An 18,388-nucleotide genomic window follows, 5' to 3' on the forward strand; every position below is an offset into this window, starting at 1 on the left:
GTTTCCATTCATCCTGAAACAAAAACAGACTAATTCCATGGCTTTATTATACTAACCATCACCTATTTAGGCAAATATCAACAATTGTCTATTGTCTACATTTAAATTATTTAAACATTTTGTTCACTTCCTCTTCAGTAAGCAACACATGCACGGTACTTCTTGAGGCAGATTTTTCTCAATCCTGCTTGAGCAAGCTCTATAAGGGAGCTTGGTTGCAGCTCACTAATCCTGTGTCACCCAGGAAACAGCTTTACACTGTGGAGGATTGGGCATAGTGCAGCCAAATAAATAAATACTGACATAAGGTTCTTACGTGCATTTGAGTTTCATTACATAAGAGTTTTCTTACCTTTTTCCCAGTTCATTAATTTGATTTCACAGCAAACCAAAGGTGCTCCCACTCTCCCTGTAGTGTAGTCCCAAACTAAAATTAAAAATAATTTTCAATTAACAATTTGCAAGTAGTGATTACAAATAAATTTTATTTATCAAAACTGAACAGAGTTGAGTTAATTAATGAATTAATTCTTAATTTTAGTTCTCGCAACACAACTTTCAAAATGTGCAATTAAGATACAAGCATACTGATTAGGATATTGATCCTGCAATGGGGGAGCAAGGTGAAGACCTCAAATTAAGTCAATATGGCTCTGGGTAGTCACAGCAGTCCACCCTCATGAATCACATTACAGGACCAGAGCCTACAGCTGTAAATGGATGCTTGTGTGCTTGCTGATTAAGTCAACAATAAATAAAATTTCACAATAATTTATCAATACTGAATTTCTTTTCTGAACTACCTTTGAACAGACAATGAAATTCCAAGATGGTAATCCCCAATGCCAAATGATGCTCCATACCATGTAGTTCCCACTTGTGATCTCCAGAGATCACGTCTGCTCTGGCTCTCTGCCAAAGCATCCACACTCCAGGAAGGTGCACTGGTTGAGAGGGTGATCTGCAAATGCAGAAGTTCCAGAGATTGACTGCTTCTATCCAAAGAGGGGCGAACCATGCTTCCCCTTGTTTTCTGATATAGTAAACTGTTGTCATGTTATCCAATAGGCCTTGAACATGCAAGGTCTGAATAAAAAGTAGGAATCACTTGCAGGCTTTGTGCACTGTATGCAGCTCCGGAAGGTTTATGTGCAGCTCGGATTTTCGTTGGGTCCAGGTACTCTATCCAACACGTTTGCACAGATGGGAGGGGGTCTGTAGTTCATCTTTCTGAGGGTGGGGAGGGACAAAGCGAAGTCCCATGTTCCCTTTTTTCACACCAAGGGAGAGAACACAGAACTCGGGGCGGGGGGGGGGGGCGCGGGGAGAAGAGGAGATCAATTTGTCTGGACTGTGTTTGTTTGGCACTGTCCATAAATCAAGCCTGTAGACATCGAAGTCTCACCAAAGGGTGGCACATGACCTAGGCAGTTAGGACAGGTTCTAACTGTTGTCTGAGGGCTCAGTCAAAGCTAAGTGATGAAATCCTTTATGGCTTGGAATATGTCCTGGGGTAGGTATGCTTTGGCTCTGATTGAATCTAGGGTTGCTCCAATGAAGTCTATAGTTTGTGTGGAAGCTAAAATGGACTTTTTTATGTTTACTTGGAGTCTTGACAAGTGTAGGAATCTGAGCAGGATCAGGGTTGTCATCCATACTTGATATGGTGTCCCCATGTACAACCAGTTGACACTGCTCTGTGCTAGCCACCATTTTAAGGAGTTGATTGCCTGTGCTGGAACCCTCAGCTAATCTTTCATGCGTTTCAGGGAGTGGACCCATACTTTTAAGATGAAGCTAGAATGCACGTGATGTCTGATTGCATCCATGGAATGATCCCTATGCACCATACTAGGAGGCCTAACAGTTGAAGGCTCAGTGCAATAGCAGGCCTCTTGAAATTCTTAAGCAACACAAGGAGGTTCTGAATTTTCTGGAACCTCTTAAAGACAGACACCTCGACAGCAAAAATATATCTATGTTCATTCCCAAATGAGTTATTTGGGTGAACGGAATCAAGCTTTTCTTGATATTGATAATAAAGCCATGAACCTCAAGGAGATTCAAGGTCAGGGATGTAGCTCTATGTGCTGTTGCTGTGAATAAGAGCTCTGATTAGTGTCATCCAAGAAGGAATATAGGTGGATCCCTTGTGACCCGAGTCTGAATATGATTACCACCACCATCACTGTAAAGACAAAGAAGCCCGCAGACAAGCCAAATAGGAGCATCCAATATTGATAATGCTTCCTGACATACAAAAACCTTAGGAACCTGAGATGGCACAGTCTGATCATGATATGAAGTTATGCATCCATCAGATCCACCAAAGTCAGAAAATTCCCTTCAGATAGGGATGACACCTTAGAAGTTAGGGTCTCCATCCAAAACTTTGTTTTCTTCATCCACTTTTTGAGCCTTTTGGGATCTAGAAGGGCTCAGCTTCTCCCTCCCCGTATGCTTCTGAACAATAAAGAATCTCTCTTATAAGGGAACACTTTCTATTACTTCCATATCCAGGAGGTAAGAAAACAGATTCTGGATTAGACCATGCTTTATGGGGTCATTTGAGATGGAAGACTGGATGAAGAATGGGAGGGGTGGAGCCTATAACTCAAAGGAACATCTCTAACTCACTATCTCCCTGACCACTGGTCCATGGTTGAAACAACCCATTCCCCCAGGAAACAATAAAGCCTGCTCCCAAGCTTCAGCTCCAGGCAAAGACCTAGATGGTCTTCATCACACAGAGAGGCTTTGGGAGCAGCAGGGTTCCTTCTTGGCTTTCCTCCCGAGCCACAGTTTCACAGCTTTCCTCTGGAGAATCTGCTGTCTCTTCATTTCTGCAAGGATGAAGGCCAAAAGGAATGCTTTTATTGCTCTTAAAGACATCCTGTAGCATTTAGAGGGAGCGACTGTTCAGATTTTTGCAGCATTGTCCACCACTACCTTGACTAGCTTCTCTCTGAAAAGCCAGGCTCCCACGAATTTGGTGGAGCACAGAACCTGCTTTGTGTGGCCATCCACCTTCCAGTCACAGAGCTTTAGGTGGCAACTGGTCACTGATCTAGAGACCATGACTTTGGCTGAGAATCTCCTTGTGTCCATTGAGGTATCAGCAATGAACTCTGTTGCCAGGGAAACGTCCTTTAAAACAGAGACAAAGTCAGGGTGATCTCTATCTTTGAAGACCCTGAGATCTTCCAGTCAGGAGAGATGTGCTCACAAAGCAAGCAGCTGATAGGGATTCACTGAAGGAGACTGAGAAGGTCTCAAAGTCTTTTTTGAGAGTGGCCTCCACTTTTTTTTTATCCATGGGGTCCTTAGGCTAGAACTCCCCTTCTGAGGAGATAACCATATCTGTAGCCAGAGATGCTATGATAGCGTCAACCCTCCTGGCCAAATTGGGAAGCGGGCGGGGGGAACATGGGAAAAATGGACTGGGGGGGGTCTATGGACCCTGGTCCATTTTTCCCATGTTGGAGTTGTGGTTACTCCAGTGGGTGGGAGATTCCACATGCCTCTCTGACTCATAGCCCTGAGTTAGAGAGACAGAAGGCTGGGTGGAGGCTGGGCACAACTCACCATCTACTAAGCCTGGGAATACAGTCTCACAGATGGAGCACCATTTGGTGCATTTTAGGCAGCAATGCAATATTTGGATGGTTCAGAGGAGTCAGCAGAAAGGCACTGCAGCTGAGGTTCCAAACAGTTCCAACACTTGGCTAAAAAACTGGCCTGAGAGGAAACGGGGCTGGGCGGGAGATAACTACTCACCACTACCCCAAATCTGACAAAACACACCCTTAGGCATATGTGAAGGCAGGAGCTATAAAAATCGCTGTCCACACACTGTAACAGAGGCAGAGAAAGTGGAAGCAAGCAAGGTCTGAGGGGACACAGCCAGACAATGTGGCTCCAAAACTCTGATCTGCCTCTGTAGCTTGCGGAGGGGGAGAGTAGCTCATATGTCAAGAATTGTGGGAAATTCTGGGTAGCAGAAAAGAAGGCTTTTATACTGATGTGCAGTGCTGTCAATATTAGCAGTCTTTTTACACCTCGACTGTTTGATGGTACGAGTGAGTTTTGAACTGATGGTCAGGGCAAGATACAACAGTACTGGCAATTCTTAGCCTGTTTAGATTGAAATGTCCTCCAGGGCACTGTATCAAACTCCTGATACTGGAGAATGAACCGGGCTTCTGTCCCTTTGTAGCACTGGCGGTACCAACAACTCCTCTCTCACTTGCAGTACTGACAGCATAGGTAGCATCTGTGTAGGACTGAGGATGGTCCCATCCCTTTGGCTAAGGATGGTTTTGAGGTACTCTTGCCTCTCAGTGACTTGAAACTGGTCCCATGCTCCTTGTGAGCGTCTGACATTTGTATAGTGGGGCACGGAGTCTCACCCGACTTAAAGGGTGTTGTGGAGAAAGTCAAGGTGAGCTTGAGTGAGATTTCTCACATTTCTTGTGAAAAAGTTCTCTCTCTTACCCTCCTCAGCCCTGCTCAGATTATCCTCGGATTCAGAGACACCATGCTCAGGAGGGTACTTCTTGGTGCCCCTGCCTGATGTACAGGGGTGGTTGACAGCCAGAATCAGACTGGGGCCTCATTACATGAGCCCATTGTAATCTTTTAAGCCTGTACTCATGGGCTTGACAAGTTCATCTGGGAAAGGACTAGCAGATGTTGCACTTAGAGGGGATATGAGTGTTGCCAGCTGGGAAAGCCCACAGACGAGACATACAGATCTTGGATCCTGGACATACTAGGCAGCCGTAGAAGGGGTGTCCAGTGGAGTAGGGAGGCAAAGCCCTAAAGACTACTAAACTACTCCAGCTAATTTGAAACCATCTAAAAACATGTAAAACTAAAAATTCTGAAGAACGCTAGCTAACACTGCAGATACTGAAGAAGTTCTGTCTCAGAACACGGGCAGTAGAAAGGAATTAGCAGTTTGGAGTATAAGGAGGATAGAGACACGTGTGGACAAATGGATACTGCTAGCAAGAATCTTCCAGTCTCAGGTGCATGTCACACATGTGCACCTCAAGTGGAATACACATAGGGACCATCACTCAAAGAACAATTTACTGCTGGGACCTCAGGCTCAATATATGGGTAACGGTGAAATGTAATAGTCTATGATATATAGGTCAGACTAGAGGATATGATGGTTCCTTCTGGCCTTAAATTTTATGAAACATTTTTTTTGGAATGACCAGCACAACTCAAAAATGTCTTTGCTACTCATGAGTAATGTAGACATTCCAATAGTATACCAATGAAGTCTTCACCCAGTGATGTGGTGTATTCCCTGTTTATTAAGTACATGCATACTGTACATAAAGCAGCATAACCTATAAAATAAGCCTTTCACACAACTGTTGTATGAATGTCAGTTCATCCATAGTAACAAATTTAAATTTTTTTAGCTGTTTTGAAAAAAAACTAGACTTTGTAGTGCACACTTTCTATATTCGTCATGCATGATATGTCAAGGCTTTTTTAACCAGCACTCACTGTAACTCAAGGTATTTCAAGAATCCTGTTGTCAAGTACAGTATATATTCATGGTTCAGCTGAGTTATCTACTGTATATATTATATATTTTTAAGTAGATCTGTTTCTTTCTTATTTGAGTCAATACTATTGGCTTGATTCAAATCCCAGGAATACTGCATGAGTTACTGGATATCTTGGGAAAAAAATGTGACTGCATATTCACAGCAATGTGCATTCACATATTTGACTTATATATTTAACTTAATTACTATATGGTCTCTATCCAAAAGTAGAAAATCAAATTCCGGAGCCTGTGTACACCCAAGAAAGACTGCAGGTCATTGGTGAATGCATTATTCCCATCATGATGCTGGCCAACCTATTCTTCAGGCTTCTTGGAACAAATTTATTCAGTTCAGCTAGTATACACAAATAATTCCAAAATTCAGTTCAGACCATTTCACCTTTGTTTGCTATAATGAGAACATCAATTTATATATTCCTATATTTTAGCACAAAATCCCCAGATTATGCCTTCTAAAATTAATTTACTCTTCAAAAAGCCTGTCACCTCTCAGTGTTTTCTCACTTACCAGTTTGTGGACATAAGCCCAAATGAATACGCTGTTGAAGATTATACAAACACAGATCACCGCATCCATTTGGACATGCCAACACTAACCTTCAGTGATTGTTCCAGCCCCGGCTGACTCAGTTAGTCCATATCCCTGTCCCACAGGGCAACAGAAACAGATGTTCATAAATCTCTGAGTTGCAGCAGAAAGTGGAGCTCCTCCACATAGTAGGACGCGAATTTTACCACCTAGCAGCAGTCGTACTTTCCGGAAAATAAGGCTAAAAATGCAAAGTTGAGAAAAGATGATGTTTTTGTTGCTTAAAAATAGAAGACCAAGGAGATTATCTTGTTTTGCATGGGCACCAAAAACTTCCACTAACTCCAAAGATTTTTAGATGTGCAAAAAATGCAGGATGAGATCCACAAACAGTACACTTAAAATTTAAAGTTTTTAAAAACAATGTTTAGATAGAAAATTTTCAGGTTTTACTTTTGCATTTTACTCTGCAGGATAAGTTGAAGTCTCTTGAATATGCTTTACTGAGACAGCAAAATTCTAATGTTTATTTTGCCCACATTATTGAAAAGGAAAACAAAGTGCAGAAATCTGTTTATACTATATCTTTTAGTCTCAGCAAGGTCTGAAATCATTTAAATCCTACAACTGACTTGAGCTTGGAGATAAGTTGTATGATTTATACACTTTTGCAGAGTTAAATTGGACTTACCCATGTATCACGTGTATGCAAAAGGCTCAGAAAACATTAGCAGTAGTCTGTAAATATTTATGTGCTGTTCATTTTAATTGAGGTTTACAAGAGGATTTGAATTAGCTTGATGCAACTCTACCTTTCTGTCTGCATTTGTGAGTAACTACCTTTTCCCCCATGTCTTAAGTTCTGACAGAAGCAGGGCCATAATCACAGAAATGTAGGTCTGGAAGGGACCTCAACAAGTCATTAAGTCCAGCCCTCAGCTCTGTGGCAGGACCAAGTAAACCCAGACCATGCCTGACAGGTGTTTGTCAGTATGTTTTTTAAAATATGCAATAATGGGAATTCCACAACCTCACTTGGAAGCCTATTTCAGAGCTTAACTACCCTTACAGTTGGAAAGTTTGTCCTAATATCTAACCTATGTCTCCCCTGTTGCAAGTTAAACCCATTACTTCTTGTCCTACTTTCAGTGGACATAGAGAACAATTGATCACAGTCCTCTTTATAACAGCTCTTAACATAATTGAAAACTGTTGTCAGGTGCCCCTTCAGCCTTCTTTTCTCAAGACTAAACATGCCCAATTTTTTTTAACCTTTCCTCATAAGCGAAGTTTTCTAAACCTTTTACTGTTTTTGTTGCTTTCCTCTGGACTCTCCAATTTAACCACCTCTTTCCTAAAGAGTCGTGCCCAGAACTGGACATAGTACTTCAGCTAAAGCCTCACCAGTACCAAGTGGAGTGGGACAGTGACCTTCCGTGCCTTTCTTACATCATTCCTGTTAATACATCCCAGAATGATAACCTTTTTTGCACCTTCATCATATTGTTGACTCATATTCAATTTGCGAACCACTATAACCACCAATCCTTTTAGAAGTACTATCACCTAGCCAATTATTCCCCATTTTGTAGTTGCGCATTTGATTTTTCTTTCCTAAGTAAAATAATTTGCACTTGTCTTTACTGAATTTCATCTTGAATTCAGACCAATTCTCCAATTTGTCAAGGCCATTTTGAATTCTAAAGCTTCCAGCTTGGTGTCATCTGAACATTTTATAAACATACTCTCCACTCCATTATCGAAGTCATTAATGAAAATATTGACCAGTACTGGATCCAGGACTGACCTCTGCAAGACCCCACTAGCTATGTCCCCCCAATTTGACGATGAAACATTTTTATCTACTCTTGAAATATGGTCTTTCAAACAGTTCTGCACCTACTTTATAGTCATTTAGACCACACTTCCCTACTGTGCTTATGAGAATGTCATGTGGGATTGTGTCAGAAGCCTTATGAAAAATCGCAATATATCACATCTACTGCTTCCCCAATATCCACTAGACCAGTAACCCTGTCAAAGTAGGAAATTAGGTAGGTCTGGTATGATTTGTTCTTAACAAATGCATAATGGCTATTAGGTGCTTACAAGCTGAGTGTTTAATAATTGATTCCAGTATCTTTCTAGGTATTGAAATTAGTCTGCCTGCTCTATAATTCCTCTGGTCCTCTCTGTTCCTCTTTTTAAAGACAGGTACTACATTTGCCCTTCTGAAGGATGGGGGAGGTCCCAGAAGAGTGGAGGAGTTCTCAAAAATAATTGCTAACAGTTCAAAGATTGCTTCAGCTAGTTCCTTAGGTATCCTAAAATGAATTGCAACAAGACCTGCCAACTGGAATACCTCTAACTTATCTAAATGTTCTTTAACCTGTTCTTTTCTTTTTCTGGCTTGCATTCCTTCCCCCTTGTTGTTAATATTAATAATGTTGAGTATCTGGTCACCATTAACGTTTTTAGTGGAAAACTGAAGCAAAATAGGCATTATACATCTTAGCTTTCTTGATGTCATCAGTTATTGGCTCTCTTTCCCCTCTAAGTAGAGGACCTATACTTTCATCTTTCTCTTGTTCCTAATGTTTTTAAAGAACCGCTTCTTACTGCCTTTTATGTCCCTTGCAAGGTGTAACTCATTTCATGCCTTAGCCTTTCTGATTTTGTTCCGATATGCTTATGCTATTCTTTTGTGCTTCCTAGGAGTTTGTGCATATTTCTACTTTTTGTAGGGTTACTTTTTGTTTTTCAAGTTATTAAAGAGCTCCTCATGGAGCCATATGGGCCTCTTCCTGTTCTTCCTATATTTCAGGATAGTTTGCAGTTGTGCTTTTAATATTGTCTCATTGAGAAACTGCCAGCCCTTCTCAACTCCTTTTTCCCTTAGATTTTCTTCCCATGACCTTACGTAACGCTGACAGACCCCGGTCGTCAGCGGGAGGGACCGAACCGGGGACCTCAGTGCATGAACCTCTACCGCATGAGCTAAAAGCCAACTGGCTGTTAGCTAAGGCTGTAGAGCAGACTCATTTTTATCGCTCTGTAAGTGGTTTCGGTGCCACTAGATGGGACAGAACACCACACCCAGAAGGTGCGTGGGTTATACTTACAGACCAGTTTTACGATGATAAGGTTCACATTATGCTAAAAACAAAATATGATAAAGCCTTGCTAGGTTATAGAAATAGATTTTTCCCTCCAGGTATGTACAAAACCCCAGATTAAAAGCTAATAGGAGCAACACAATGACTTGAATAGGAAAAGATATCTAAGCTTTCAAATTACTGAAAGAAAAATAATAAACTTAACACTTTTATTATATTTATATTAATAAATGCTGAAGTAATCCCAACTGAACTACAGACTCATTGTGTGACTTTAGGCGAGTCAATGTATTGTGCCCCAATCAAACAGTGAGCTTTAAAACTAAACAAAAGTATGACTTCACTGAAGACCACATATTGCACTTATAGCAATATTTTGATGAGCATTTAAAAAGACCCCTATAAAAGTGGAATTGAAAATCTACCTGTCACAAAGTGGCGTAGTGTAGCCATTTGAAATCTGCTCCATTTTGTAATTGTAGGCCAATATAAACAGATTCCTTTGGAAACTGGTCATTTCGTTCACTTTATTCATGACATTTTTGTAGATCCGATCCATGATTTCCTAGTTACATTAAAGGATTAAATACAGATAAGCAAGTTAATAGCAATACTAAATTTAGTACACTAAAAGGTAAACATGAGACGTAGAAATGCTAGTACATTTCAAGGCACAAATCCTTGCCTATTGCTCCCACTTTTACAGGATACCTGTATCTGGGGTAGGATCTCTAGGACAGACCAAGGTGACAGAGCAGCAGTAAAATGCACTCCCAGTCTGAGCAGGTGCACAGTGCAATCCTAATTTACATCCTGCCTGCAGCATAAGTGCTGTATAGCCAGGGGTCTTAACATCTCCTAACCAGCATCTCATGCTGCACTGGCTATGGTGTGCAAGCTGGCACGTTTGCTAACTCTCAGTGTTCTTAAATGCTATGGAGTTTACTTCTCCTGCTTATACAAGGGTGTGGACACCTCCCCTCACCCCGATCCCTTTCCTATCCCTTCAGCATTAGCAAAGCCTACAGAAGGACACCGTCCTCAATTTATAGTTAAATGGTAAAACATGGATGACCTAACAAAAATAATGATAAAATCTTAATGTACAAAGTACAGTATTACTCAAATATTTTGAGATTTTTGATGTCTTGCACTACACACTATCTGAATTTAGAAGTATAAAACTGTAATCTAATTACTGCTAAATACCACCTTTCTAATGTTTCATTAGTAATATACCTCAAGGTGCAAAGCATACCCACTACATTCTTTGCCCACAAAAGACCTAACTAGCTTGTATATTTTTTCCCTTTAAAATAACAAATGAACGAATGTTTACACCAAAGCCAATTTTCCACATTCTTTTTACATAATGCTGGCAGACTCATTGCTCTATAAGGAACATTTCTTATTAGGAGACAATAGTATAGCACACTCATGACAAATAGAATAAAATGTCTTCTACAGATCATATTTAGCTAATTTTACTTAAATCATATTTATACTACCTACTATTAGCAATAGTGTGGTAAAAGTTGAAATTCCAAAGTGTAATTTTCGCATCTGGTTTCACATTTTCAAATAGTGTTAGTCATCTAGTATGTAAGAATGTTCACACCACCGTGTAAATATTTATATACTTTTTTTTAAATACAGAGGACATTATGTAAACTATCAACGCTAAAGGTCTTCTCATCCTTGTAATTTACAGTAAACTATCAAGATATTATTCCTCTTCGTCATGTAACATTTTAATGACGAAATATCTTTAAAAGAAAGCATTAAACTTACCGGTACAGATGCCATTAGGGTAGGTCTAAGCATAGTAACATCTCCTTTGCTTCCTTTCTTTATTTTAGAGGACTAAATAGGGAGGAACACAAAGTTTAATGGAGGATTTGTGAAAGGTTTGAATATGTAAATAGAAAAGTGACAGTTTACTTAATTAGAAAACCAGTGAAGTCAGTTTATAGAGCCTTCACCTTAAAAATTGCTTAGAAACTAGTCTAATGTATTGATATAGAACAAAAAATATACCCATTTATATTTTGGTATATAAAGATTTTCTTATTGCTTTCCTATTAAAAATTTTTAAACAGCTATTAAGAGATCCATCAAAAGTTGATCTTTTATTGTTATGTTGTGACATATACAAGTTACGTACCTGATCAGCTAATGTCTGGGGTGAGGAGTAACCAATACGGCATCCATGAGACAGACAAACAAGTTCAGCACTTAATTCCAGAACATGAGCAAGAGGCAAATATCCAATATAAATGTCTTTTTCCCTGAAAAGTTTTTAAAAGATACATTCATATTGTACTATTTAGTGTCTTCATGACAATCATTTAAAGCCAAACTGTATTTACAGCCTCCAAAGAACCAGAGAAGGTTAAAGAATATGTGTGTGTGCCTGAAAACCAATCTCAGTATTCTTGAGCATACATGTGTGGTTTCAAAAGTTGTGAAATGTTCATTTTAAATTTAGGGGCACTGAGGAAACTATGTTATTTACTTATCAGGGAACAAAAGATTCAAAAAGTGATCACTTATAACTAAGACCACAAAGACTTCTCCAGAGGCAAGAGTCTATGCTATACCAACTAGAGGTGCAGCATAGAATTGACAGCTAGAGGGGAAAAGAAGAGAAGGGGGCTTTACCCTACCTTTGTGCTCTCCTGATTCCGGGGTGCTCCGGTGCTTCAGCGGTCCCAGACGTAATTTAGACAGTTCTAAGGGGCTAACTTACATCAGCTTCCACAGACTGCCCTCTGAGCCACAATGCTGCCCAAAATCTCTGCAGCACTCCCTACTGAAACTCTGACCCTCATATGCCACTGCTGCCCTGGCTTGTTATTTGGATTTTTGCTAGTCATTTGGATTTAAAAAAAAAAAATCTTTAAAAAAATAAATAAATAAAAATAAGTCACTATTCAGAATATTCCTAGTAAATGCTTTAACTTATCTTTCAGTGAGATGTCATGCTCTTATCTTAAAGCTAAGATCTACCACATAGTAAATGGGCAAATAATCAACAGCACTTCCTTTGAAAAACGTGGATAAAATAGTTGTATGCCTGCTTGTGGTCAACAACTTTGCTGCTGATACAATGAAACTCTCCACATTAAGGGGAAAGATCATCCTTTTGGGACACAGAACTTACTCAGGGGTCAGTCCAAGACTGTGGAATGAATTCCCAATGGAACTAAGGACCACCACAAACCTCACCACTTTCTAGTCCAAGTGCAAGGCCCATTTCTTTGACCTTGCCATCCCTAACACAAATACATGGGAAAAAACCACATGACTAATATCTGTCAGAATAATAATGCACGACTGAAAAATGCCCAGATACTATGGTGGCAATGAGTGCAGTAGAAGACTTTATATAGAATAACTAGTTATACAATAATTAATCTATGATTGCATGTAATTACAAGCCATCTTTAATGAAAATTTCTATTGGTACATACCCCAAATGAGGAATTCTTTCAGCCATCCCAGTTATACCAGCAATAAGGTTGCTATGAGAAATCATGACTCCTTTTGGAAGTCCTGTAGATCCACTTGTGTACATGATTACTGCAATATCTGAGGGTACAGGCCTGGCCTGCTGTTTGCTTACTGTAATTTTTATTAAAAAAAATTATGCACAATGTATAGAAAGCATATAAAATGTAGTATCTTAAATAATAAAACATATTATAGTGATTATTCTGATAAGGAACCAGACATTACTACTTCTGTGACAATTAATCCCAGGAACCTTCACAGGGAGAAAGAAAATTTGAAGTGCCCCTTAACTTCTCTGCATCTTCTATGAATACTGCGTAGCTACACTATGGTAAAAATCAGACTCTGAGTTTACTACATCTCAACCACACACCTGGATGGAAATGGGTGGGAAGAATGGGGAATGAACAAAGCTTTTGTTCCCACCCTCAACGTGCTGGACAGCAGAGCTGCACTGGCATGCCAGGAGATGTCTGCTGCACCAGATATAGGGCAGGATATATACCCACCAGACGAGTGAGGGGAACCAGGAGCCTGATTGAATCAATCTGCTTGTGTGCACTCCTGGGGCATAGCAACACACTACCTTTCACATAGGGCTCACGGCAAAGTCACAATTGAGCCAATGTCAATTCTCAAAACCGTGTTCTGTTCACCTACTATAACATCTGTGAAGATGGTGTAATTCATTTGAAATAAGCAATCCACACCGAACTGTAGAAATGTAGGCCCTAATCCTGCAATTTATTTCCTGTAATTAACTTTTTGCTTGAGTAGTCCATTGACTTCAATGCACTAAGTTAAACACATGCATAGGTGTTTGTAGAATTGGGGCCCTTATTTGTATATAAAATTATATTTGCTATATTTGTAAGTTTACTAGTGTTGGGCAAACTAAATCACCTTTTGTTTATTCTTTTGCCCTTGCATACAGGGTTCTGTTTTATATGCAGAGCTGGTAACAGTAAGTCACTTTCCATTATAAGACCCTATTTTCAGTTGCTTATAACATTACCAAATGTTCCATTCCAGGTGTCTGTTGGAGGTTGACTATATTTTTAATGTTTATGCAAAAACGGTTCAGCTGTTTCTCAGAATGAGAATGGAAAATACACTGTTTTGCGCATGTTAAAAAAGTTTTACAACCATTTCGTAGAGCAGCTCTAGTGCCTATATATCTTGGAGCAGGAATCTGAAATACAACAGAGCAGTCTCCCAGGTGTCTGGGGCATGTCTTTTTCTGCCACCATGAAAAAACTTGTGCCATTTCTAAGCTACTGTTAGAATCTGGCAGCTAACATCTCAGAAGATCCCATCTACACAGAACAGGACTATTCCTGCAACTGCTCTCCTGGCAGCCAGGGCCACTGTGGTGTTAGCACAGGGACAGAGGAGGGATACATGCTCTCAATGCTCTTACTGCTGGTATACACGCAAAAGAGGAAACTGCCTGACTGGAATGCAGAGTGGTGAGGAGCAGGTGTGACAGAAACATCTGTTGGGTGAGCAAAGGGGAAAACAGAGGCTGAGTAGGTAGGGAAAGACGGGTCTATAATCAGTAGATATCACTCCCTTCCAGAACCTGGAATAGAACCTGGGATTTAGAAGGGGGAGGGATAGCTCAGTGTTTTGAACATTGACCTGCTAAACCCAGGGTTGTGAGTTCAACCCTTGCGGGGGCCATTTACACATATGGGGCAAAAACTGGTTGGATGATTTAACTGGGGATTGATCCTGCTTTGAGCAGCGGGTTGGACTAGATGATCTTTTGAAGTCCCTTCCAATCCTGATATTCTATGATTTCAGAGTAGTGAATGAGACAGCCCTCTGCAGGACCCTGACTTATCTGCTGTAGAGGCTGCAAGGTGCATAGTGAACAATGCAAGGGACTGCAGGGAGAAAAGGGATATTCTTGTGATTCAGGCAGCTGAACGGCAACTTGGAGAACTGAATTCTATCCCTGTCACACAATTCCTATGTATTTAGGAAGTCACTTAAGCAGATTTTCAAAGATATTTAGGTGTCACCATTGCAACGCCTAACTGATTAAGGAGCCTAAAGGTCATTTTCAAAAGGGATTTAGTCACTTTGTCACTGAGATTTTGGTTTCTAGTGCCTAAATCCCTTTTGAAAATGAGATTTAGATTCCTAAATCTGTTTAAGTGTTGCAACACTGAGCATAGCAATACCTACAGACTTTTAAAAATCTGGACCTTAAACCAAAACTTTTCACAAGGGCCCACTAATTGGGTGTTCTTTATTTTATGGATGCTCCACTTGGAACACATAGGTTAAGATTTTCAAGAATACTGAACACTCAAAACTGCAACTGTAATCTACTCAAGGCTGTGCACTGAACATATGAACTGCTATACAAACGCTAAACACTCTAAAAAACCAAAATCAGGCCTTAAGCATCTCCAATTGGGCACCCAAAATTAGCAATTACTTTTGACAATCATGGTCTTAATCTCTACAAAACCTCAGTGCCTGGTTTGTAAAATGGGGTAATACTACCACATAACACATAGTAGTGTTATGAAGGAAAGGCCATTAATGTTTTTAAATGCTCAAATATTATTACAGTGATGAGTACTGCAGAAAAGCCCATGAGAAAAATAATAATTCTGTATTTAGAGAAGGGTTTGCATGGTGTGCAGTAAATATGGAATGGAGCACTGAGGAGTACAAAAAGAAGTATTGCATAGCTACCCAACCAGAGAATATTGTCCATCATGGGCACTGAATGAAACAGGGTCCAATGAAAGAAAAAAAAGGTGTTCATGTAATTAAAGAGCATATCATAATGCATAGGACCAAGCGGGTTGAATTAAAGTTGCATGAGGAACCCTAATTATGGCATTTTCTAACTTCTGAAAGCTTTACTTTGCAAAGTTATCATTCTTTTAATGGAGTTTTTTGTATGCAATATTAAACAGATTGAAGCAAGGTGAAACATAAGGCCTTCTATTTAGTAAAGTCGAACCTCAGAGTTACGAATACCAGAGTTACGAACTGACCAGTCAACCACACACCTCATTTAGAACCGGAAGTACACAACTGGGCAGCAGCAGACACAAAATAAAAAAGCAAATACAGTACAGTATTGTGTTAACTGTAAACTACTAAAAAAAATAAAGGGAAAGTTAAAAAAAGATTTGACAAGGTAAGGAAACTGTTTGTGTTCTTGTTTCATTTAAATTAAGATTGTTAAAAGCAGCATTTTCCTTCTGCAGAGTAAAGTTTCAAAGCCGTATTAAGTCAATGTTCAGTTGTAAACTTTTGAAAGAACAACCATAACATTACCAACATTTCAGAGTTACGAACAACCTCCATTCCTAAGGTGTTTGTAACTCTGAGGTTCTACTGTACTTTGAACAATATTCAACTGATTCAACATGAAGTATAGCTGTACTAAGTTCTGCTGATAGTGGGCTTAACATTTTAATAGCACATAGAGCTAGCTCATCAAAAAGGAACACAATCATTTCTTTAAATGGAGAAATTAAGCCCTTGTAATATTGAGGAAAAAAACTGCCCAAAATATTATTCCCACGTAATTAACAGCATGTACTAACCACACACCCCTCCTCCTAAACAGTTCCATCCAACATTCACATGACCTAATGATTAAAAGGATTGTGTAAACCCAATAAAACACAACACTCAGAACCGGGAGGGGAGGAGTTCAGAGGAACTCCATGCATGACATCTGAAATAATCAGATTAACCAACTTTTTAGCACTAAAAGTGAGAATTTTCTGCCACTTAGTGAGATGCATTAAAACATTTAATGTCAGGGAAATTCAGATTTCTGGTTCTAAGGTGTTAAAGAAATTAAAATTAAATTCAAGAAATTGGCATAATATATTTTGATACCTTCTAAAATACAGTAAAAATAATTTAAACAAAGTTTTAATAGCTCTTGATTTAAAACAGATTTTACGTGTTACTTCTAGTGGGTATTTATACCCAAATTTACCAAAGTGTACATAAAATACACTATACAGCTTTAATGCAAGTCTTTCCACTCTGCTTTTTTGAAAAACCCAACATGTCAAGAGAAAAAGCCATGTAGCCAAAAAAAAAAAGGTGAAAGTTTGTAGATTTGTGTGTTTTTCAAATTAAAACTTTTCAATAACAAGTTGCATCAAAAAGCACTTTGTAAGATTATAAAATGTATACATAAATGATTTAACAAGATTTTCAGCAGTAAAGGGCTATCATCTTCCTCTCCTGACTCAGTCAGGTTTAGTTGGACAAAAGTTTCTCCAATCCAAATATTTTAAAAGTACATACCATTATCTGCCTTGGCCCCCATTGCTTGCACGGAAGCCATAGTGTGAACAATGACACCCTTGGGGAATTCTGACCATGTTGTTGGTTTGCTATCCACGGTAATAATATGTCGCAATAGTGGAACCTGAGAAACAATTTCCTGTGGAAATGGATACATATGTTTCATTGTGCACAGAAAGCTAGTGCAAAAGTTTGTGCCAGGAAAGAAACAAAATATTTTTACTGAACATGTTAAAATATTATTGATGTAAATGACTAAATTGTAATAAAGTCACTCTTTGGGTGAAAACTGCAGATTCCCACGGTCAAGATTTCTGGGACATCAGGGCTAATTTAAGCGTTTCTTTAAACATAAAATTAAGGCCAAAATTTTCACAACTGTCCACTAATTTTGGGTGCCTCCATTTTTGTGTGCTCTTGTTGAGACAGTCAGATTTTCAGAATACTGGCCACCTGCCACTCCCACCAAATATTGATGAAAAGGATCACCCTGTCAATTCAAAGGCAACACTGAGCTCAGAATGGATGACTGAGTTTGTCTTCTCTGTTATTTCTTGAAATGCAATGTTTAGTATGGTATTTAAAATATGCTCTGCAGCAAATAGAAGTCTAGCAAAATGAATAGTCAAATAGTATTTATTACCAAAAGCAAAATCTAAGTTTTAGAGCACCTAAGAATACTGATCACAATTCTAAGGATACAAGGCAAAATATAAAATGCTGGTCAGAGAAAATTCTAACACTCATTCATTCTAGTTTTTATTTGTTCAGTACGAATTCTTGTAACTATCCAAAAGAAAATTTAAAAATACAGTTTAGGGATTCCTGACTCTAAATGGAATAACACAATTTTTGGCTTAAAAAAATGTGTTGCACCAGCTCAGGGGTCTAATGGCTGCACAATGTGCTACTAGGTGTGGAATGCAAATTAGAAGTCCCATCTGCAGTCAGTAAGGTCTTGGACCACTCTGAATATTCTGCACTCAGCTTCTGGAGAAAAATGTAATTTGAAGACCAATCCAACAGTCCTAATGACTAATAAACTGTTAGGTATATATTAAGAATCAGTCTTAATACTACAATTAAGGGTTAGATTCATTTCTGAGTGGGAGGAATTAACTATTTCACAAATAGTTTTCACTAAGTCTATGCAAAATGCTTTCTTTTTAATAAAAAGAAAAGGAGTACTTGTGGCACCTTAGAGACTAACAAATTTATGCTCAAATAAATTTGCTAGTCTCTAAGGTGCCACAAGTACTCCTTTTCTTTTTGCGAATACAGACTAACACAGCTGCTACTCTGAAACCTTTCTTTTTAATCTTATCCAAACCTCTTTAT

The 18,388-nt window shown here is 39.1% G+C and overlaps 1 protein-coding gene across 6 annotated transcripts in view; it reads right to left on the reverse strand.

The window, feature by feature from the left end:
• ACSL3 (acyl-CoA synthetase long chain family member 3) overlaps positions 1-18,388 on the reverse strand; it is a 109,048-nt gene that overhangs the window by 16,299 nt on the left and 74,361 nt on the right. For all 6 annotated transcript variants that reach the window (XM_077826943.1, XM_077826944.1, XM_077826946.1 and 3 more), the window contains 7 exons: positions 17,051-17,189; positions 12,712-12,862; positions 11,403-11,526; positions 11,030-11,101; positions 9,664-9,803; positions 6,191-6,363; positions 353-427 (listed from right to left, as the gene is read on the reverse strand). In XM_077826943.1, coding sequence (XP_077683069.1) covers positions 353-427; positions 6,191-6,363; positions 9,664-9,803; positions 11,030-11,101; positions 11,403-11,526; positions 12,712-12,862; positions 17,051-17,189 — 874 coding nt within the window. The remainder of the gene's footprint in view (positions 1-352; positions 428-6,190; positions 6,364-9,663; positions 9,804-11,029; positions 11,102-11,402; positions 11,527-12,711; positions 12,863-17,050; positions 17,190-18,388) is intronic.

This window comes from Eretmochelys imbricata, chromosome 9 (assembly GCF_965152235.1).
Source record: "Eretmochelys imbricata isolate rEreImb1 chromosome 9, rEreImb1.hap1, whole genome shotgun sequence".
NCBI lineage: Eukaryota > Metazoa > Chordata > Testudines > Cheloniidae > Eretmochelys > Eretmochelys imbricata.